Here is a 22,633-nt window from a genome sequence, read left to right as displayed (position 1 = left end):
TGCTCCTAGGGCAGTTCCTCTTGCCCCTGCTATTCCTAAGCATCCTGAGGCTTTCCAGAAAGCCACCCTGAGCAGCCACCCTGGGCTACTGAGCCCCTCTCCCAGGATGCTGGCCCCCCTCTCTCCTTGCCCTGGCCACACACCCCCCCTCCCTCTGTGCCCCGGTGCCCCCGGCCCTGCCGACCCTGCCACTGTCCCCTCCCACACCCGCAGCCGAGGGCCTGCCTTGGATCCTCACTGGAGAAAGGTTGTGGGGATGGGGAGGGGAAAGAAAAGATGACATGATACAGATTTCTCCAAAAGCTCTAACTTACTGAAAGCTTAACAATGTCAGCCCAGTCAGCTGCAACAGCATACTCCAAGTTTGCATCAAGCCACCTTGGCAATTCCTTCAATGCTGGTGCTGTGGCTCCCCCTAACTATAAAACACAGCAGAAGGATGACCTCTATTGCAGAGAGAGTTATGTAAAATAATACAAAAAATACGATTACACTTCCCCTAGGTCCTTGCTTTGGGCTGCGATTCAGCTGGGGCAGAGACTGTTTTCGTTGCTGCACATCTTTGTAGGGCTTGGTGTGTGCCTGCTGCCTCCAGACACACAGCCCAGGGAGAAAAGGCAGGTTCAGCCTCTGTGGCCTGGCCCATTGCCCTCTGATGGGGACAGAGCTGTAAAAGCCATGCTCAGAACTGACAACCTCCCCCAGCTCACTCAGGTCTCCAGTGGCCAGCGTGGGGGCCCAGAGGGGAACACGGATGTGGCTGAAACAGCCTCTTTCTGCCTCACTCTTTAGTTTTGGTTTTAGATGGGATTAATGCCAAGTCACCTTCTGACCTGTTGCAGTTCTGTATGTGTTTAAGAACTGAATTTGGGGGGAAAGTACTCCTGGACATCCCTTCTCATTCAGAGAAGCGAACATCAGTGCCCTGGAGATTAAACTGCAGACAAATAAATCCAAGCTCCTTGCTCACAAAGCAAGAAAAAGCCCTTCCAACCCTCCACTTCCCACATGTGGAGCAGTGGGATGGGTATTGGTGTGCTCTGGCCTGCACCTCGTAAGGAGGAACAAACCAAAGATATTTGCATGGCAGCTTGTGGCATATTGCAGTGAACTCAAGGAACAATCAAATCCAGGATGGGAAACACCAGCCAGGGCTGTGTTAAGGGTAGCTTTAAAGCCAAAGGCTGTATTCCTTTGCCATAGAGGGGTCTGTGCCCCCTGGCAAGGGTCAACACTCCCACATTCCTTACTTCACCCAGTCACTTATGTCACAGGTCTGCATCCCCTTGGGCACAGGTGTCACAGGACAGTGTAGATCAGAGAAGTATTCCAGACCTTTGTCCCATCCATAAGCTTCTCTAGATTAAATCTCCACCACACCCCTGGGTGAGCTCAGGGTCTGCCAAGCATGTGTGGGCACTGAGGGCAGAGTGGCTTACCCGCCGTCCGGTACCCTTATGTACCACCGGCACCCGCTCCTCTCCCGTCAGTGAGCTAATGTCCAATTTGCTGGGGTCCTTGCAGCGCTGCCTCCTCTGCTTGGGCTTGTCTGAAAAATTCTGGAGTGCAAACAAGACAACGTTAATGAGACTAGATGGCTTAATGAGCCTGGCTGGTTACAAGCCCTGCAGGAGAGAGGCATGGATGAACTCATGAGGGACAGAGGGGCCCTGCAGACTGGGGCAACAGCAGCGCCAGCAGCACAAACTGGTCCCTGCCACAGCACCAGCTCTCAAGTGAGCACAACTGATTTTTGTAGGTATAAAGGGGTCTCCAGCGCACCCCATTCAGACTGCTCCAGCCCTTTCTAGCTCCCCTCCACTCCTGAAGCTGCAGTCTGTTGCAGGTTCCTCTATGTGCTTCTGTAAATGGGACACTGCCTACAGCCAGGAAAGAGAGAACAGGTCTGTTTGTGCCATTTGTGTCGCTCTGACACAGTCACCTGCTTTTGCCAGCTCAGCTGTGCTGTGTTTCATTCCTGATTCAGCTGTTCCCACCACAGAGATGCTGCGCTGTGTTTCCTTGGGATCAGAGCCCTTTGTAACTGCAACCTACTGAGCTACAGCCGAGTCACTGGACACCCATTGCATGCACCAAGCCCTGCTGGCCATGTGCCTGCAGGGATGGAGCATATAAGGAACTACTGCTGGCTCAGATTCCTGAGAGTCAGAGGAAAGACCCTGAGTGTGGTTTGTCCTTCAAGCTGAGCTGCTGCAGTACCCCAAAGCCTCTTTCAATCCATCCTACCTGGAGAGAGGACACCCGCCCCAACAGGGTGATTCTGCACGGCTAGCCCGGGGCACTGGGGGCTTGCTGGGAGCAACAGCTTCACCAGCAGCACGGTCAGACTGGCCAAGCTCCAGTACCCCCCTGGAAGGCAAGGGTGTTGGGAAGGAGCGGGAAGGCACCTTGGCACTTGCTCCACCATCTGACTGCTCCTGAGGGTCTGCCCTGGGCACACAGCTGGATGTGTCTCTGGACTTTGAAACGCAAGGACCATCCTGCCAAGAAAAAGCTGGGCTCCTCACCTCTCATCTCTAACTCTCCAAAATGCTAATGGCTTGCCTGTAGTCCAAGCTCCAGGGAATCCTCGCCTCAGGCACCCGATACTCCAGGACCAAGATGAAGAGTCTTTTCTGTATTACCACCACATTTCTTTCTACTCTGTTTCACAGCCTGTGCTCTGCCTGTCACATGGTCTAACAGGCTAAATAAGCTGAAACCTGGAGCAAACCAACCAAGAGGTGGAGGTTTATGAGACAGCAGGAAGAATGATAGAGACTGTATACCCTACTTTGTGCCACTGCTTTCTGACAGCACCCATGGCCACACAGCTGCAGCCTTTCAGCCTCCAACACAGCCACTTAGGTCTGGCTTTTCAAGCCAGGAGGTTTTGTCTTGCCTGAGAACCTTATTTAATACAACAGCACCGCCTAAAATAAGCCCTGGTGAAAAAGAGCAACACAGACAAGCCTTGAGCATCCCAAGTCCCTTTTCTTATTTCTGTTCCCAACCCTGGCACTTCAGGAAGACATTATGCACTGGGCACTGCAGCTGGAGAACCGACTGACCTTGGGCATTGGGATGCAGGTCTTGGAGGATGCCAGATAAGTCCATGCCCAGGGAGCCCTGGAGGGCATTCACAGTCCCCAGTTTGGGCACATTTGTGTCCAGGGGGAAAGGAGAGGAGTAGAGGAGTTCCCCAGCAGCAAGCACATTTTGCTGCTCTACAGGGAACTGTGCCCACCTCCCAAATGTGTGATGAACCTCCCAAACAGCTCTGATGAACACCACATGCCATGTTACAGGAAAAGCCCTAACACAAAGGGCAACACACAAAGCAGACACACACACACACACACACGTGCCACTGGAGGCCACCCTTACTGTGCCAAAGCCAGGAACATCGAGTGTGTAGTCAGACTGCTGCCGGAGCCAGTCGAGGAGACTCTTACTGGGGACAGCCTTCTCTTGGCCGCCTGCAGCTGGGACTGGCTGTGGAGTCGAGGTAGCAGCAACCGGCCCATCAGGGAGAGGACTGTTCTGAGGGGGCTGTGGCTGGTCTTCCTGAACATCCTGCCATGGAGGGAGGAGCAGGGAGAGCCATCAGCAGCACGTGGTGATGCATGCACACTCCAAGAAGCAGAGCTCCCAAATCAGGTCATCTACTCCCATCACAGAGATTAATCCACATGTTCCGAGTGCCTGTTCCTTAAAATACCACGCACGACCACATTACATTTCCAGTCCATCCCCAGCAGTGGTGGCAGGGAGTGCAGAGAGAGCTGGGAGATGCTTCTGAACTCACCTGGAAACACCCTAATCACCAGAAAGACCAACTTCCCCCCAGATCACTCCTAAAACTGGTCTAGAGGGACTGACCTTCCTCTCAAAGCTCCATTTTTCTTTGAGTGGATCCCAGGGTAGAAGAAGAATAGGTGCAGTAGGCTCTTGGCCACAGCTCTAACAAAGTCAAGGATCTTTCCTCATGTTCTCTAACCCTAAACACCCCCTGAGGTGGGACAGCAGCTTTTGATAATGCTTAGTAGGACTCAAACACTCCAGAGCACTGCAAGCCAGAGGGAAAACTTCCCTTCCTCCCTGGAGTAATATCTGTGCCTGCACAAGCCAAGCTGTTCTGGAGGAGGTCCTGCAGTGTCACGGGCAGCAGAGTATGGAGGGGAGAGCTGGGCCATGAGACAAACCGTGCTGACCCCACTGGGTGCACGTGAAAGGAGGGAGCATCAACCCACCTGCAGCCTGTTTGGAAGAGGCCTCTCCTTCAAGAAGATGAGGTCCATCCCTTCGACATTTTTCCTCCTGCCCCGTCTCCTCCTCATGGCAGCATCATCTCTTCGCAGGCTGCCATTTACAATCTGTCCCGTGACAGGATGGATTAACCCTGCCTGTAGGATGCCAGACAAGTCCATGCCCAGGGAGCCCTGGAGGGCATTCACAGTCCCCAATTTGGGCATGTTTGTGTTCAGGGGGAAAGGAGAAGAGTTCCCTGGGGACCCATCAGAGGCTCTGGACAAGTCCACCGCTGCCTCGCGCCAGCCGTTCAGCACAATGGGTGAATGGACGTGGGCTGCTGCCAGCTGCTCCAGGCTCCTCTGTTTGGCATCTCTCTCCATCTCAAATTCATATGGTCTCCTGTGTTTCCGCTCGTCTTTTGTGAAGGCAGGGGTCAGGAAACCTTCCTGTGTGTACCAAAGCCACAGAGAGGGTTATGGCTGCTCCCACCCCGCCCAGGGACCACAGCTCTTCACACCAGCACTGAGCTAATGGTCACGCTCTTCTGCCTCTCCACGGGCAAATGACACCTCTTTCCCTGTGTGGGGATGGTGCAGGAGCACTCTGATCTCCCAAGGTGCTACGGCCCCGGCTGCTCTGCCAGATGTGGGGTGGCCAGGCTGGTGGCCCAGACAGAGCTTCTGTCTCTGTCCAGTGTGACCACTGGGGACCGGGACACTGGGACTTGGGAGCTGGGGACTTGATGGGGCAGTGCCTTCTCCTGCACCCTTTCCTTTGGGATACCAGGGCAGTGTCCCCTTTTCCCTCTGACTGTGTCGGGAGCTCCAGCGTTGACTCTGGAAGCTCTAGGGCCGCAGAGGCTGTAGAACTGGTGAGAACAGCTGCCTTCCCAGGAGAGGAGCAGGGGGGCTGAGAGCACAGGGAGCTCACCAGGAGTACCCAGGAGAGGGGACCAAGTGGCTTAAGCCACGTGTTATACACTGCAAGTGGCACCAAGAGGCCCCACTTGGGAAACTCCTGAGCAGTTCTGGGCAATGTCTCACACCAGAGTCCCGAGCCTGTCACTGCCCGAGGGGCCCCCTCACCTTTTGTACCTGTGAGAGTAACACCCCGTTATTGAAGCTGGGATCAGGGGCTTCTGACTCAGCGAAGCTGCTCCTGCTGCCGGCGTTGCTGGCCACGGCTGGGGCTGTCAGCAGGCTCTGTGCCTCAAACTGCTGGCTGGAGGAAGGCCACTTGCCCTTTAGGATGGCGTGGCAGATGTTGTCAATGCGGTTGATGATCACACGGTCCTGGAAACAGAATTGGACAGTGGCAAGCTGAGACTGGAATGACTGACCAATGTATGTCAGCTCAGGATTAAAGCCAAGTCCAGCCCAGGTGATCACACCTCAGCAGGAAACTGCTTTGGTGGGAAGCATCTCCATGGCACCCGCGCTTGGGAAGAGCACCTCAGTCAGAGCATCCGTGGGGAGCCGTGTGCAGAGGAGCAGGAGGCAGAGCTGGGGCTGTGTGAGCCACTGCTGGTCAGGATTACACAGGACACTTCAATACAAACAGTGTTCATTTTAACCTCACCTTAGGCCACTCAGAGAAGGAGTAAAGCGTCTTCTCCTGCAGCAGCTGGGCAATGGTCGGTGCCCGGGCATCCTGAAGGTCATCGATTTCCCCAGGCAGGACAGAAGCAGAACTCTTGTTCTCCTCCTCTAAGTACTTCTCTGGACCATCTAAGAAAATGAAGGAGAACAGAGCCCATCACCACCCTACCTTTCTCTCCCTCTCGAGGTAGGAGCATCTCCTCACACCTTCCCACCCCAATGCCCAGCTGGCTCCACTAAGGTCCCACTCCCCAAACAGTCACCAAGAGAAGCAGCAGGGTCAGGGCAGATGGCCCAAGCTGCTCAGGAAGGGACATGACTCTTCTGGGCTGAGACTGCTGGGCTTGTACTGCAGTAATCCCCATCCCTGACCATCCCCATACCCAGGTGGGTGAAGGGGAGGGCACATGCCCTTCCAAAAGGAGCTGCTCACCCTGGGGCAGGAAGGGAAAGGAGTCCTGCATTCCATGGCATGCTCATGGCAGAAGGGCTGCTGGGTGGAGAGTTCTGGCCAGCCCTGCTGGCAAATGCAACCCCCAACCCTTTTTTCCCCCTAGTGAGAGCAGCTACAGGGACCCCAGCTCCTGCAGATGGGAGGCCACTCCAGGGGCTGGGCAGCCCCAAGGTTTGGCTCTGCAGAGAGGACAGTAGGTCCTTCCCACCCCAGCCAGACGTGACTTATCAACCTGAGGGAGCTCTCAGGACCGTACCTCGGCTCTGGCTGCTGCTGGCTTTCTCCCCGTCATCTCTGTTCTCACACTCTTCTTGCTTCACACGCTGGGGCTCGGGGTGCAGGGCCTCCGTGCAGCCTGCCTGCCCCTCAGCCCCTCGGCCCCAGGCGTCCCCCCCAGCATGGGGAGGCTCTGTACCTGAGGCCCCCAGCAGAGGTGTGGGCAGGCTGAAGGGCTGGCTCTGAGCCTGGCCTGGTGAGTGCTGCCCAGTGCTCTCCACATCCAAGCCACGGTCCTCCCTGCCTTCTGGCCCAGGCTCCCCCAGTCCCAGGGGCTCCTTCTCGCCACTCACGTCTTCTGGGCAAGTGTCCTCGGGTGTGGGGAGGCCAGAGCTCTGCTCCTCACCCCCCAGTTCATTAGCCTCGGGGTCACAATTGGCCCTGGTCCTGGGACCACTCAAGCCATCCACAGCATCTGCTGCTGCCTCAGAGTTATCATCATCCTCTTCTTCCTCCTCATCTTCCTCGCTGTGGCTCTGACTTGGCCCCGACTTCGCCTCCATTCCTTTTTCCTGCAGCAGACTGATGAACCTCTGCTCAGGAGGAACCTTTAGTTCATAGTTATGGAGACTGGGACCGTAGAGCCCCATGCTCAGGACCCTTTCCACAGTGCCATGCTCAGGCAGCCCTGTCGCCGGGCTGGTGAGGGCTCCCTTCTGCTCCAAGGCTTTGCCGAGCTCGGCCGGGACGCTCTGCGAAGGGTTGCTCTCAGGGGTGGAAGGTGAAGGCTCAGCTTCCTCGTTCTGACTGTCCATTCGGTCAGAGCCCACCTGCAAACCCTTGAGGAAGGGAACCTCTCTCATGGCGTCTGCATCGCAGCTGGATGGATCCTCATCCCCCTCCAGCTTGCCCTCGGAGAGTTTGGCAACGCTGCTTCCGACCTCTGTGCAGCTTGGGCTGTCTCTGGCGAGGGAGCTCTGCTCGCTGTGACAGCCCTTCTCGTCGTACATCATGCACACCAACGACTCCGGCAGCGAGCTCTCGTCGTAGTTACTGGAAATGATGTCCCGGACTTCAGACATGAACGTTTCACAGTTTGCATCTGGTGTGCTGCCTCCAGCCTGGGACATGGTGCTGTCCACAGCTTCCAGCTTGATCTGACTCTCAGCTTCATTCTCCAGGGTTTCACAGGTCCGGTCCACCTGGCTGTACAGAGGGGAACTGTAGAGTTTGGAATTAGTCTGGTAAAGGCAGCACAGGGTTTCTGGGCCTGGGAGCCCTGTTCTTTTATGCTGGGCATAGTTCCTGTATGCATCTAAAAAAGACAGCTGGGGGTCATTCATGATGTAGTAGTCGGTGCGGTTCAGGCCGTGCTTGGCGGTGCCGATCAGCAGGTCCCGGTCGTGTTTGCCACACTCCCACCACACCGGCAGGTAGAGGCTCGGCCGGCACAGCTTGAGCCGCTCGTGGAGCTGGGGGCACTTGAGCACCTGCTCACGCACCTTCCGCAGCAGCTCGATGCGGTAGAGGGTCCGGGCAGCACGTTCCTCCGTGATGGGCTCCACGTAGATGTCGGGGTCCGGAGGACCTACAGCAGGGACACCAAAGCCAAGGCCACATTACACTGGTTGGTGAGAGCTCCTCAGAGGCAGTGATGAGCAAGGTGCTCAGACTGCAGGTGAGGTGTGGCCAGTGCTCGTAGCCACTGTCTTTTTCTAGTCTCACCATCTTCCAGTCATATCTCACCAAATGGACACATGGGAGTAAAACCCTGTGACTTCAGCAGCTGGATCAAGAGTGACACCAACTGCAGAGGATTTCAGAGTCTTGTCTGAGCTCTGCTCCATCAGCATCAGCGGTGCTGGAGCTGCCTGGACCTGCTAGTGGAGCAGCACCCAGGGGTCTTGAGCCTCTGGTAGCCCTTTAGCCTGTTCTCAGGGAAGGGCAGCTCGTGCAGCTCTTCTGATGAGGAACACCTACCCAAGGCACTAACAGACACATGCAAGGAACTGCACCTGAGACCAGACCCCTCGACAGGTCTGAGGCAAAACGTTTTCTGCTGCTGCTGGAAGCAAATCACTTTGTGTTTAAATAGCCCTGAAGCAGCTTTTCATCTGCTGTGTCCTGCTCAGTGCCAATGCAGGGTCTCTGCAGAGCACTCGAGGAAAATGGATGTGTGTTGGCCGGGCTGCAGTGGGTTCAGGCTCCCTTTACCCTGCAGCAGAGCTCCACAGGCAGCATGGGCATGGAATGGACTTTGTCCAGTGCCACTGGAGAGATGCTCAGAGAGAAAGCAGCAATGCAGCTCACCCAAATAACCCCCAGCTCTAGCATGGAGATGTGCTGCTGTGTGTGCTGCTTCTCTACTTGTCTCTCACATGCAGAGGTTACTGTCTTGGATAGAACTGGTTGTGATTTTATGCAAGAGCTCCAAGAGATCCGTGAGAGCAGGGGCTGGAGCCCACAGGGCTGTTCTACCCTCCCACTGTGCTGGGGAGGCAGTATCTGGCAGGGACAAGGCAGCCAGAAATGCATGACTTGATGCAAGCCCATGGCCTGCCTGGCATCTCAGTGCTTCCAACTGTCCCTGAAACTCCTCTCTTGCTCTACTGCTCCACAAGAGCAGTGGGATCAGTTCTACACGGACCTACCATTAGCACTCCATAAGCTGTGCAATTTCCACTCACCATCCTCTTTCCACAGAGGGAGACCACAGACATTCTTGCACATGGCCACGAAGCTGTAGAAGTACTTCTCCAGGCTCTCATCCGTCTTCTTCTCCAGCCGAGAGATGGCTCGGAACTGGGACCAGTCAAAGATCTTTTTCTCCTGGTCATAGATAACCCCAAAGGAGGAGACAGTGCGGTAGAAATCTGCCTGCTCCCTCCTGGTCCACCTGTGGGGCAGGGAGGAGACAGGAACACCACTGAGACACGTTCTGGGCCCAGCACAGGCAAGGCACCAGGCAGAGGCTCAAAGGCACTATCTAGTTACCAACCACCAGTTGTGGGGGGAGCTGTCAGGGAGATCACCACAACCTGAGATCCTCTGCCCAATGGTGCACAGGGAAGAGGAGCAGAGGCCATGAACCCTCTGGCTCTTGATTCACAGATGAAAAAAATCCTCTTGGCTGTTTCAATAAACCCAAGTGCAGCTCTGGGCTGTGCTGCCAACAGGATACAGGCTCCAGCAGCTTCAGTGGAGGCACAAACCTTGCCCACCTACTCGCTTCCTGCCATGTCAAGCTGTTTCATCACCCCCATGGAAAGGCCAGTTCTCTGTAGCAGCCATTAGGATCTGCAGACACAGCTCTCATCCAGCCTCCTCCAGAAGCAAACTGGGACTGGGGCTTGCTGCTGTTAAGAGTTCCAGTAACAAACACCATCTGCCCTGCTGACTCCTGTGGACTCCTGGGTGCCAGGGGTGGGTGTCACCCCCTCCCCACTGAAGGAAAGCAGTTGTGGTGATAGAGGGGGTTCAGTTACAGCACTGTTAGAGCACAACTGGCTTGGATCCTCTGAGCTTTCACCTCGTGGGGATCACTCAAAGGAACAATCCAGGACAGATAGTGAAGACTGTCCTGGGCAAATACAGCCCCGGGCAAACAGAGCACAGACAAAGAGCCACAGAGAACAGACCTGGGTGCACATGGCAGGGCAAGGGCAGAGAAAAGGGAGCGCTGAGGGCTGAAGAAAGCTTCAAGTCCAATCTCAGCTTCTCTGAATTGCAGCTCTGAGCCAGCACCAGCAAGCAGGTAGGGCATGTCAAGGGAGAGCAGACAGGGTGACAGCACTCACACCTGCCCAAAATATACCTGGACCAGCATTTCCACCCCTGTTCCCAGGGGCTAGGAGCCCTCTGCAGTCATGTTTCATTTCAAAAATGAGAATAACATGATTAAAGTTAATAAATACATTAATGATCCAAATCAAGGAGCCCAATGGTGAGTTCGTTCAAAGGCCTCAAATTAAAGACTGGTGGGAAACTCCTGTAAGAAGACCTCTCTTCTTACAGGGAGGTCTTTACAAGAAGTCCAGAGAATTAAAGAGCAGGAGGTACCAGGCTGCTGTGGTGTCCACAGCACAACCATTGATGCCCCCACATCAAAATGGGGGTGGTACGACTGGAAGAAGTCCAGAGACAGAGGAATGGGAACAGCTTCCATACAAGGAGGCCATGAACAGAGCACAGGGCAGCACAGATACCCTGCAGTCCTGCTGCGGGCACAGGTTCACAGGAGACAAAGCTATTGAGGGCTGGTGACCAGAGAGCCCCAGTCCCAGGGCTGCACTGGAGCCCGGCAGCAATGGCAGCAGCACCACCCTGCACACACCCTGCAGTTTCTGCAGATCGGTCCCACCACAGTCTCACCACCCTTCCACTTACTGGGACACAAATGAAGTGGGAGCACAGCGCAACCAGGACATGTCACCACAGGGCTCCTGAGGCCACGAGCAGGAGGCAAAGGCAGCAGCATGAGAGCCACAAGGGTCAGAAAGGCATTGTTCACAGGCTGTGACAGTGCTCATCTGTCACCCTCTCCCATGGTGTGTCCCAAGGGCACAACTCTGCTCAGCAGCACCCACTCTGCTGGGGCTGACCCTGTCCCGGCAGACACTGGATTTGAACCTGAAGAGCTGTCCCCTCACTTCCTTTCAGTGTCACCATCTGCTACCTGCAAACTCTAGTTTGCACTGGAGGCTTTTCCAGAGCTGGGCTGGCTGCTGGAGCAGCAAGGCTCCTGCAGCTGGAAGCAGCATTCCCTGCCCAGCAAGGACCCCCGTGACTCCATTCCCTGGGCAGTCAGCTGCACAGACAGCTGTGACGACATTTACCTGGGTCAGTTACCAGGGGGGCAAGAAATTCAAGAGGGATAAATCAGCTTTGGAAAGGCCTCTCTGTTGCATTACCTTTTCTGCATTTCTTTGTTCACCGAGTCCATCTCAGAGGCTCTCCGGAACATCTCGTCCTGCAGCCAGTAGCCATGGTTACCAGGCACCAGCATCTCAGCACGGGAAGGCAGCTCCTTGCGGTTGCAGCGCTGGTAGACGGTGACGAGTCGCCGCAGTCTGGCCGTGAGAGCAGAGGAGACAGGCCAGCAGGATCTGTCTGAGTCAGAGCCATCCTGGGCTTCAAACATCAGCAAGGACATTAGTATTTAGTGCACATGCAAAGCCACAGGTTCCCACGTCCCTGCGACAAGCTCCAAGAGCTTCCTCCCACCTTCTCCCTCCCGTGGGGTGCATCAGGGATCACAGCCAGGAGTGGGGGACCACGGTGACTGTCCCCAGGCCTGTTGGCTCACAGCCTCACCATGTCTTAGCTTCCTTCCCAGAGAGCCCAGAGGCAGAGACCAGGGTAGGAATGATGGCTCTGGGCCAGGCCATGCATGGGAGAGGACTGCAGCTCCCTGCTCAGCAGTGGGACCAGCCAGCTCATGGCATGTGCCAGCACTGCCTACTGCAGAGACCTTGTACACTCATCTCATGCAGGCAACTGCACAGACAAGGGCAGGCTAATGGCTTCTAGTCACCTTGGGCAGCTTTGGCTGGAAACACTCGGCACCCCAGCTGCACTGCCACAGGGCCCACCCCGGGTCAGCTGTACGAGAGGTAGCTCCAGGCTGAGCTAACCAGCCAGCCAGGCAGAGCAGTGTGTCCCCCCACCCCAGCAGTGTGTCCCGCCCACCACCCAGTGCCTGGTGCAGTGCTCCAGCTCTGCCATGCCAAGCCCTAGGGAGCTGTGTGCTGCACTGCAGAGACATGGCCTCACCTGCCGCTGGCTCGTCCCGCTTCTCACTGGCTTCACCCACCCCAGCAGCCACAATGTCCTGCAGAAGGAAACCATCAGAGAGGGCTCAGTCCCACACAGAACCCCACACACCCGCAGCCCACCCATCCTTAGCAGGGTACAGGTGGTGCAACAGGGAGGGTCGTGTGTCCTGTGTCCTCAGGCTGCAGTCGCTGGCTGGTTCAGTGCACGGGATCAGAGCAGCAGGGACAGGGGAGGTGACAGCTCAGAGGGACAGTGCTGCCCATTTGGGTCCTGGTGAGGAGGTCCACCACAGTGACACAGGCTGTATGTAGTGCCAATGCCCAGGACAGTAGCAGTGTGACAGCCTTAGCTGTTCAAACAAACCCTGTACACTCTTGTGCTGCCTCATTCCCTGTTCTTACTCTACCCGGGGCTATTTTGGGATGCCCCTGACTCCTCTGACAGGGCCTCACAGGGCTGCTGAAGCCGAGTGCAAGGGCCAGCACCCCTGGGCGTCCCCAGCCCTCAATCCCCCTCAGCTCCCCACGAGGTGGATGCTGCCCAGGTCCACAGGGAACACACAGAGGCACAGGGAGCAGAGGCAATGCAGACGGGATGGGGCACCGGCAGTGCAGAGCAGGGGCACGAGCTGTGCTGGCCTCCCAGTGCCCCCCAGCAGAGTCGATGGAGCCAAGCCTGCAGCACAGCAGGACATGCCTGGCAGCAGCAGATGTGTTTTCAACACTGGGAATCCCACTCACCTCCTGTTTTGGCAGCCCCTCCAGCTTTTCTCCATTGCTCTCTTCCTTTTCCACGCTGCCCCTGGGTGAGAGAGTGAATCAGTCCCTGGGAGCGGCAGCGCAGCCCCCATGGCTGTGCCAGTCCTCAGCAGCAGGAAGTGAACAATTGCTGCTCATGCCATCCCTCCACCTGGTACTGAGGACCAGCTCCCCACTGGCCTCCCCTCTGTGCTCAGAGGCACAGCCTGCTCCTTCCCTCCTCCCTGTGCACAGTTCACCCCGTTGCACTGCCCCCAGGAGTGAGCCAGACAGCCACAAGAGCTGGGCTCCATCCCCTGCCCACCTTTCAGCAGCGTCCTGTGCCCCGTCACTGACGCCCTGCTCGGCAGAGAGCAGCTTCTCGTCCGGCATGCCCACCTTCTCCAGGAAGCACAGCGCCGGGTCCGCCCGCATGGCGTTGTACCGCTCGTACCCTGCGACCGCCGCACGTCACAACACGGACAGACAGCACAGAGCAAGGCCTGAGCCTCCTCCAGGGACACAGCTCCCCACCTGGCTTTAACTCCCTCTATGCTGCTGTGAGAGCAATTCTCACCCCAGAAATTCTGAACACCTCCCCCAAAAGCTGCTAATGGCTCTTCCTTGGGCAGCAGAAAAGGGAAAGGTCAGCCTTCCCATCCCACCCCTTGCAGCAGCACAGCGCCCACAGAGCTGTGCACAGCACCCGTGTGGGGTGCAGCTGGGGCAGACAGCCCTGTGGCTCCTCAAAGTGCAGGGGGACTCCATGACAAGGCCAGGAAAAGCTCTGTGCCTTCCTCCTCACCCTCAGGTGGCAACTGCATGCTGCTCATGGCAAACCAGAGTCTGCCATGAGGCCTGGCATGGCCACCCTGGGCAGCGTGGGGTGCCTGTCCATCTCCCCCACCCAAGACATGCTGCTGGCACCTGGGGAGAGCTGTCTTGGCCCTGTGTGGCTGCGGTGCGTGGCTCTGCCCCCTCGCACTGACGTGATGTCCCCTCCAGGTACCAGAGGTACTCGTTCCCTCACGCACCAACCCACCAGTCAGCTGGCTACACACCGTGTTTGAAGACGCCGATGAGCAGGGATTTATCAGCTTCAGCGTTCCACCAGTCCACTGGGATCTCCACGTAGTCAATGTCTGGCAGCAGCACGTCCAGCTCCCTGTGGCAGACAAGGTATGAACACCCCTCTCCCAGTCTCACCAGACACTGAGGGGCACTGGGCACCACTCAGAAGGGACAGGGGGAGGCAGAAGCCATCACTTGCTGGCTTGAGGACAGCTAACGAATAGTGGCCTGGGGCCCACCATGATGTGGGTACACATCTCCCTGGGGTCAGAGAGCTGGAGCCTTGGTCCCACCACGATCCACCGCCCTCCCGCTCCTCTCTCTCCAGTGATGGGGAGGCTGCCCAGCCCCTCTCCCATCCCACCCAAGCAACATCAGAGGACTGGAGATCCCATCTGACCTGAACAGCACCTCTGGGGGGAAACCTCTTCACACCTACCAGCCCCAAAAGAACAGTGTCTCACTGCACAGACTTGTGCTGATGGAGCTGTGCTGGGGAGGGCAGCAGCCCCTGCTTGCGGAAATTAAGCTATAAGCTCAGCATATCACACTTCTCGGTGAGACACAGAGAGCTGAGTCTTTGCAGAAAGGTCAGGAGCTGACAGGCTCTAGGCTCAGTGGCATTACAGAGCCTGTGGTTCCCACTGTCCCCAGTGCTGGGAAGGGACAGTAGTCACAGTGATGGGGCATGCCCTGCTCTGAGGCCCGGCCCTGAGACTGGGAGCAGTCTCTGTGGACTCCCACTTTGGATTAAGGGCCCATTTGTCAAGCAGCACACAGAGCCATTTTCCTGCAGGGTGTCCCTGAAAGTCCCCACCATCCCGGGCTAGTGTTGCAGTCTCAGAGCTGCCTCAGCGGGGCTGCCATGGCCACAGTCCCTGAGCAGGTAGAGTGGCTGTCTGAAGGTGAAGTTTTGCCAGAGCAAGACCTGGGTGGGGATTTGACTCCCAGGTCTAACTCGCCTGGAGCTGCAGCGAGCCCAGACGTGGCTGGGCTGGATGGCTGGGGCAGCGCTCGAGCCCGAGAAGCCTCGCAGGGGTTCACCGTGAGGTTCCTACCTGGCAGGGGTCCCCTCAAAGGCTTTATCCGCAGCCTCCCCCAGCACTTCAGCCTTCAGGTAGTAGAGCATTCGCACCCGCAGCAGAACCCTGTCCCGGGTGGCAGAGAGGTCAGCAAGGCCAGGGAAACCTGCTTGACACCATGTTTCCCCACGTGGAAGGACTCACTTCCTTAAAGCAGGATGGGCACCAGCTGTGCAGTGTCACACAGCAGTGCCAGCCCTGTGATCTGGTGGGGCCCATTGGCCAGAGGGTCACTGCTCAGGACACGGCTCCCATGAGCTGGAGGAGAAGCCGAGAGAGGTCCAGCAGTGGGAACATGGGGATCCTGTGTGGGCTGTCAACCCTCCGCAGCTCCCTCCCACCCTCCCAGTGCTAAAGGCCCTCAGCCCACTGTCTCCATGAGCTGGTGTGGGCTCCCACAAGGGGGAATGGTTTTAAACTAAAAGAGGACAGATTTAGACTAGATGTTAGGAAGAAATTCTTCCCTGTGAGGGTGGGGAGGCCCTGGCACAGGTTGGCCAGAGAAGCTGTGGCTGCCCCATCCCTGGAAGTGTCCAAGGCCAGGTTGGACAGGGCTTGGAGCAACCTGGTCTAGTGGAAGGTGTCCCTGCCCATGGCCAGGGGTGGGTGCAACAAGATGTTTTTTAACATCTTCCAACCCAAACCACTCTATGATTCTATGACTCACTTGTTGCAGTGCTGTTTGAGGTGCTTCTTGTAGCTGTCATCATGTAGGACCACCTCGGGGTTGCAGGTGGCGAGCCAGTCCGCGTTCTTTATCTCAGGAAGCAGCATCTGGTTCTTCGTCTTCTTCCCCTTCCTGCCTCTGGGCACTGGTGCTGACAAACCTGTAACAGCGAGTGGCAGCCAGTAAGCACCACGGGCACCACGGGCATGGCCGGGCACTGCCACCAGGCACCTCCAGCACTGGCTGCCAGGCAGGGCAGCAGAGCCAGGAGCTGGAGGAGGCCATGCAGAGCTCCCAGCTGCAGCTTGGAAAGCCAAGGAGGGGGAAGTGCATGGGGCAAACATGGCCCCTTGATGTATAAAAATATCCCACAGAAGCATGGAAGGGACCTTGGCGCTGGGCCCAGCTCTTGGAGCCTTCTCTAGATACTGCAGCCAGCTCTGAAGGTCACAGTGACAGTGATTTGGGACAAGAGTTCAAACAAGAAGTTCCCAAATGATCAAATACCAGCAGACCTGTAGATCTGATCTGTAAGGGTTGTTTCTTATGCTGTGCATTAGAAGTAGGGCTGGGGGGGAACCAGATCAGTGCAGGGGGCTAAGGTACCAAAGGGAAAGGGAATGCGGTCCCATCTGGCTGACAATGATAAAATGAGATCCAGTGGCTGGAGCTGAAAATGAAACACATTTCAACCTTGAAATAAGATGTGAGTTCACAGCAGAATGTGGAAACAATTCCTGGTGGGGTCATTATTATTTGGAATCTTTGGAGAGGGATAAGCTGCCTCCCTGGGCAGCTGCTATAGAGGGAGGTCCTGCAGACATCCTCTCCTGACCATGTGTGAAGGGGAAAGAGTGCCTGAGCAGTTCTGTCCCATCTGCCTGGTCCAGTGAAGAAGAGAGAGCATCACCATGTCCTCAACTCCTGCATAAGGTTTGCAGCTCCACGACAGGACAAGGGTTGCAGCCCGGGTGGCTGCTGGAGGCCTGTGGTGTGCACCAGGGTTCCTATCTCCAACACCAAACTGGCCTTTGGGCAAATGCTGCTTCCTCAGCAGCTCGGCCTCTTCCAGGATGGAAGGCAGGATAGTGCTGGATCAGCAGAGCTCTGAGCTGGGCTGCCTGGGTGCTGTGCTCAGCCCCTGTGGTCACACGGATAAGGGATTGAGAAGGAACAGCTCCAGGATGCACTAGGGAGGGTTGGAGGTTGCTGTTGCTTTCTGCACATCAGGGAGGCCCAGGGCATGTCTCGCCTGGTCAGCTCTCTGCAGACATGGTACCTGAGGCTCCCCAGAGAGGCTGCTCTACACTGCAGGGTTCTGCTCTCCTCTAGCTCCTGATGTCAGGCTGGATGGTGTCATTCCTCTAGCCAAGACCATGTGGAGGTCTCACAGGCAACTCTTCAAGTTGATGCAGAAGTTCCTGATCACCTCTCCGCTCAATATCCAATGTTAGTGCTGCTCTTGCACTACAGCAATCCTGACTCTCCACTGAAACCATGGCTTGTTTGTTATTTGGCATTATCTAAATCAAGCCCACTCATACCAGCTGGTTTGGTTTTGACTCTTGCTCTGCTCCCCACAGGGCCCTCAAGCAGTCCCAGCCAGACATTTCCAGGCAGAAGGAAATGGTGATGTTGGGTTTTAAGCACCAAGTACCACACAACTGGGGCTCATCAGCAGCACCACTTCAGAACAGCCTTCCCTGTGTTCCACTGCCTGAGCCCCAGGTTTCAGCCTGGCTCCCTGATGCCAAAAGCAGTCTGGAGAGCCCCAGCCCTCTCACTACTCACCTTGTGCCACAGATAAGAAGGGCAGAACAAGCAGCACATGGCCTTTGGGCTCTGACTCCCCCAGAGACGCCACAGCCTCCCCCAGCCCCACTCCCCTGTCCCAAGAGCCACAGGGTGCAGGCACTGTGCAGCCAGAGCCCTCTGACACAAAGCAGGCCCTGAACACATGTCCCAGACCACAACCCCCCAAGCTGATCCAGGGAGCCAGCACCCACTCTGTGCTCACAGCATGAAAGATAAAGGTCCTGTTTGCAGGGTGGGGCTCTAGGGGAGCCCACAAAGAGCAGCCACTGAGCTGCAGGCGGGGGGACCAATCTGCAGTGTCCACCACAGAAGCAGAGCCAGAAGGAAAGCAGGGCTGGGAAGGCTCTGGGTGACCTGTCTGAAGCTGAGGATAACTGGGAACCTCCACCCTACAGAACACAGATGCAATTACAGATCTGACATCTGTAGTGTGACACATGGACCTCACACACACTGGAAAATAAGCAAGTGAGGTCTCTGAGCAGAGAGGGCACAGCCAGACCTGGGACAAGGGTCCTGCTAGACACAGTGAGAGAAGGCTGGATCACCTGGGGAAGACTCTGCAGAAGTCTCAGGACAAACCCATGCTGCACCTCCACCCATCAGGTCAGGCACTGAAGATCAGTATGTCTGGGACAAGCACCACGGCAAGGGGAAACATAAGCTGGAGATGGAGTGGGACGGATGCTCAGCTGCACACTCAGCTTTCCCTGGCACAGCTGCCAGTGCTGCCCAGAGGCACAAGCAGAGTCCCTGAACAACATCCATGCTGTGTCCTGTGTGGCTCCGAGGAACAGCTGGGCATGTCAGTGCTCTGAGTGGAATATGTACCCTCATACCTATCACAGCCAATGTGTTCATGGGGTCACCAGCACCCCAAGAGCTCGCTGCCCAGTGTCTCACCAAACAGGGGAACCCTGACAGCACTCACAGGCCAGAGAAAACTTAGAAGCACCTCTGCTCCCACCACAAGGCTCTCTCTGCACCAGCCATGGCACTGGGAGACACAAAACAGCCTCCCCCACTCAGCCAGCCCCTGCTGCTGGCTCTGAGGGTCAGTGTGGAAGTCAGCTCCATGGAAGCCCCTTTCTCTGTGCTGAGAGAATCACAGTGCTCAAGCACAACCACTTGCAGACTCAAGCTGTTTCCATCAGCTTTGAATTTTGCAGCCTTGGTCCCACAGGCTGGCACAGGGTGACGAGTACAGATGCAATGGCAGAGAGAACACGCAATACCTGAGTGATTCTGCAGAGCCTGGTTCTGGCCATCCTTCGTCGGCGTGATGAGATCCCAGATAAAACTCTTAATCTTCTCATCCCCCTTGTAGTGTTTGACGCAATACACCAGCAAGGCCCGACAAATCATCTCCATGTCCTTCTCATTCAGGTGCCACTTGAACCGCCCATGGGTCAGGATATCTTTCCAGCGTCCCCAGCTGAAAGAGCAGGAACACAGAGTAAACACTGCAGTGCAAAGAGAGATCTTGCTGGCACCTCTCTCCAGGAGCTCTCCGAGGGGCATGGCCCTGCTAGCCCCTGGACAGGGGTGTTTTTCCCACACATTACAGGAGCAGAGAGGGAGAGAGGTCTGCCGGACTGAGCAGGGCAGAGGCAGGAGCAGACTCTGGAAGTGCCAACTGTCAGCTCATGCTTTGTCCCTCTAACTCTCCTTCCATCCCAAACATTCACTGAGAGCCCAGGTCCCACCCAGGAGGTCACTGCTGGAAGGAGGGGACTTTGCAAGCAGGATGGACAAAAAGTGGCTGGGGTAGCCAATGGCCCACAGATACTGGGCCAGCTGGAGGCTGCGGCCACGCTGTCTGGGAGGGGTGAGACTCACCCAAATATGAGCAGGTTCTTCTCCACGCGGAAGCACTCAGCCCGCAGGTACCGCCGCGTCTTCTCATTAAAGCGCCGCGAGCGCGTCGGTCGCTCGTCCGAGTCACTGTCCAGCTCAGAGAACTCCATCAGCTCGTCCTCTTCGAAGGAGTTGTAGTGTTTGGTTTGCTTCCGTACCCGGGGTCTGTCGATGACCAGGCTCTCCTGGGAGGGACAGAGCAGAGAACGTGCTCAGGTACGGGCAGAAAAACTTGTATACGTTCTTCTCCCCACTGCCCCTGGTTCTGCTCACACCTCTGGCTCCTGGCTTGCCAGTCCCACGGCTAACCATCCCACTGGGATACCTGCTCCAAATCACCTGCTTGCAGCTCTGCCTGCACACATGAGACAACTCCTGGCCAGGACAAAATTCAGTCTGAATGATGACGGGCTGAAAATCAGCCCCTCTGGGTCCAAACTGCTGACAGCCAGCAGCTGATTCAGCTCTGAGTCACTCCTTGCCCTCCCAGCACCGCCTGTGCCAAGTGCTGTGCTGAAGGAGGTGTAATCTTTGCGTCAGGGGACAGGTGGGCTGGAAGAGGAAAGGCAGATTGCAAGAAGGTGCAGGAGGGAGCAATCCGAAATTAAATAGCATGTACCTGCCTCCTTACCCCCGCCCTGTCGAACGAATCCATGCCACCTAAATCTGCCTGGATTTCAGGCACATGGGACACACACACAGACACACACACAGAGTCGCCTCCTTCCATTGCTTCTGCTTGAGCAGGGAGCTCTGCAGAGCTGCAGGGCCTCCCTCCTGCTGTGTAACACCACCTCTATGGCATTGCTGCCTTAGCTGGAATCATGGCAGGGCCCCGGGGCTGCACTGGAGCCAGCTGCAGAGGCCTGAGCTGCAGCTTAGCACACCAGCTCAGCAGGGCCAGCAGAGAGGTGGGACTCCCTCTGTCCCCTCCTGCCTCTCAACAGGCAGCAGCACCAGCCCACTCTCACTTCCTCACGAGGGGAGGAAGAGGGGAAGGCATCAATCTCTGCTCTGGTGACACGATAGCAAATGGCATGGAGCTGTGTCAGGAGAGGTTTAGGCTGGATTTAGGAAAATATTCTGCCCCCAGAGGGTGGTTGGGCACTAGAACAGGCTCCCCAGGGCAGTGGTCACGGCCCTAAGCTGTCCAGAGCTCAAGAAGTGTTTGGACAATGCTCTTGAGCCATTGAGATGTGGGTGGTGGGAGCCTGGGAGCTGCAGTGGAACAATGTGCCCAGCACTGTGAGCTCCAGGGCGGGAGCACACTAACTCAAGTCAGCTCTCCAGGCCTCCTCCAGAGCTGAGAGGCCAAATGCTATCCTCTGCCCAGGGTACAAGGGCTCACATGGACTTGGGCTGGTCTGGGGAACAGTTACACAGCATCCCCCAAAGTGGAAAGAGCCTCGCTCACCCCACCAATCCCCAGCCACAGCTGCCACTTGGAACCCCTTTGCACTAATGAAGTTTTCTGGCCTTGCAGAGACAGATGGAGAACTGGGAGATCAGAGCTGGCACCTGGAGGGCAGCATGGCATTGTCCTGGTACTGCTCCGAGCTGGAGCCCCACCCCAGCTGCCTGGGCTGCCTGCACCCACGTGGCTGGCAGCAGGCAGCACTCATGCCTGTCTGTGCTGTGGGGAACTCTGCACAGCCCCATGACAAGCAGTCACACCAGCCTGCTGGGCTCACAGGTGGGCACTGGTTCCTTCATCCTCTCCTCCCTTCTCATGCTGCCCCAGCTGCTGCCCCTTAACCAGGCTTGGGAGTAGCTGGGAGCACAGACTGAGCAGCCTGAATATCAGGGAGACACAGACTAACATGTGGCTACATAAATTGGGTCTTTAACTCGTGGGTCAGTCTTCCCTTACAGTAATTCTTGATGCCCAACACCAATCCCTTCAGGAGCCCAGCAGAAGCACACAGCTCCTGCCTGGAGACCACACCATGTGGTGTCAGATCAGTGGTAGGGCACACAGACTGCAAACTGGATCCTACCTTTTCATTCTTGGCGTCTGTATCGAGCTCTGCTATCTTGGCCCACTTCTGCCAGAAGTTGGGGTCGTCTAAGGAAATGTCAGTTCTGTTTCCTGATGCTACAAAGCTGGCCTGGGAGAGAAAGAAGAGTGAACAGGGTGCAACCCACCATCGAGATGTGCCTTCTCTCACACAGAGATCTCCCCCCACGCCTGTCTGAGCACACAGTCTCACCGCCGTGGGGTGTTGCACTCCAAGCTGATATGTGCTAGAGGGTTTTTTATTCACCCAAGGGAGCTGAACCGCTCTGATCTACAGTCCTGTCTGACCCATTGTAAACAGAGCCTGAGCTATGCAAAATGAGGAGGGATCAATGGCCCTTAGAGCCCCCAGCAGACACTGGCCATGAGCACAGCACAGAGCTGGCTCCTCGGGCTCTCTCAGGGGGCACATCAGACCCTGCACACAGCTTCCCATGGCACAGCAGCACCTGGCTTTGGGCATCGTGCAGCCCAGCAGCTGGACCCTGCCACCATTCTGGGGATCTTCCTGCAGAGCCAGGCCTCATGGCAGCAGAAGAGAGAGGCTGGAGACAGAGACTGGCTGTGCTGAAGGTACCACAGCTCCTTTCCACACCCCTGGCAGCTCAGGTTTCCACTCACATTTCTGCTTGTCAAAGCACCACACCGAGGCTGCACCAGTCTGGCCAGGTGATAGACTCAGATCAAATAAGCTCAGCCCATGAGTAAGATCAGCCCAGCTCAGGTCTGGATCTCATCCAGGCTTTGAACTCATCCATCCTCCCTGACGAGAGAGCCCTGCCCACACAGCCCTGGGCAGAGTCTTGCTCTGGGCATGGTCTGCTGCCACGGCAAGGAGCCCTCAGCCCATGAGAGGAGCAAGACCTTCACCTTGCTGGGACATGACAGCAGCTCTGCATCCATCCACACCTCCGGCCTGGGGACAGAGCACACCTGGACACTGCCTGGCACCTAGAGCACAGGCCCTGCTCTGCCTCTCACTAGCCTGAGCCAGCTTCAAAGGGAGTGCTGAACCTTCCTAGGCAGCCTCCCATCATCCACCCAGGCTGGTGGCCCCCTCCTCAATGCTGTGCTGACCACCAGAGAGACA

General features: G+C 56.6%; 1 protein-coding gene across 14 annotated transcripts in view; it reads right to left on the bottom strand.

Annotated features, from left to right (window-relative positions):
• Window positions 1-22,633, bottom strand: part of CHD6 (chromodomain helicase DNA binding protein 6) — an 87,403-nt gene that overhangs the window by 5,096 nt on the left and 59,674 nt on the right. For 7 of the 14 annotated variants that reach the window (XM_027704744.1, XM_027704741.1, XM_027704742.1 and 4 more), the window contains 18 exons: window positions 21,524-21,634; window positions 19,509-19,711; window positions 18,902-19,104; window positions 15,855-16,014; window positions 15,164-15,253; window positions 14,096-14,199; window positions 13,360-13,489; window positions 13,038-13,098; window positions 12,295-12,352; window positions 11,433-11,652; window positions 9,210-9,418; window positions 6,563-8,110; window positions 5,833-5,981; window positions 5,340-5,546; window positions 4,254-4,700; window positions 3,388-3,576; window positions 1,440-1,559; window positions 315-419 (listed from right to left, as the gene is read on the bottom strand). In XM_027704744.1, coding sequence (XP_027560545.1) covers window positions 315-419; window positions 1,440-1,559; window positions 3,388-3,576; window positions 4,254-4,700; window positions 5,340-5,546; window positions 5,833-5,981; window positions 6,563-8,110; window positions 9,210-9,418; window positions 11,433-11,652; window positions 12,295-12,352; window positions 13,038-13,098; window positions 13,360-13,489; window positions 14,096-14,199; window positions 15,164-15,253; window positions 15,855-16,014; window positions 18,902-19,104; window positions 19,509-19,711; window positions 21,524-21,634 — 4,314 coding nt within the window. Of the gene's footprint in view, window positions 1-314; window positions 420-1,439; window positions 1,560-2,528; window positions 2,724-3,387; window positions 3,577-4,253; window positions 4,701-5,339; window positions 5,547-5,832; window positions 5,982-6,562; window positions 8,111-9,209; window positions 9,419-11,432; window positions 11,653-12,294; window positions 12,353-13,037; window positions 13,099-13,359; window positions 13,490-14,095; window positions 14,200-15,163; window positions 15,254-15,854; window positions 16,015-18,901; window positions 19,105-19,508; window positions 19,712-21,523; window positions 21,635-22,633 lie in introns of those variants that run through there. The other 7 variants (XM_027704737.1, XM_027704740.1, XM_027704738.1 and 4 more) reach the window with 6 other exon arrangements.

The sequence above is a fragment of the Neopelma chrysocephalum genome, unplaced genomic scaffold (assembly GCF_003984885.1).
Source record: "Neopelma chrysocephalum unplaced genomic scaffold, ASM398488v2 Primary Assembly neopelma1_286, whole genome shotgun sequence".
Taxonomy (NCBI): Eukaryota; Metazoa; Chordata; class Aves; order Passeriformes; family Pipridae; genus Neopelma; species Neopelma chrysocephalum.
This window is presented reverse-complemented; position numbering and strand designations above follow the sequence as displayed.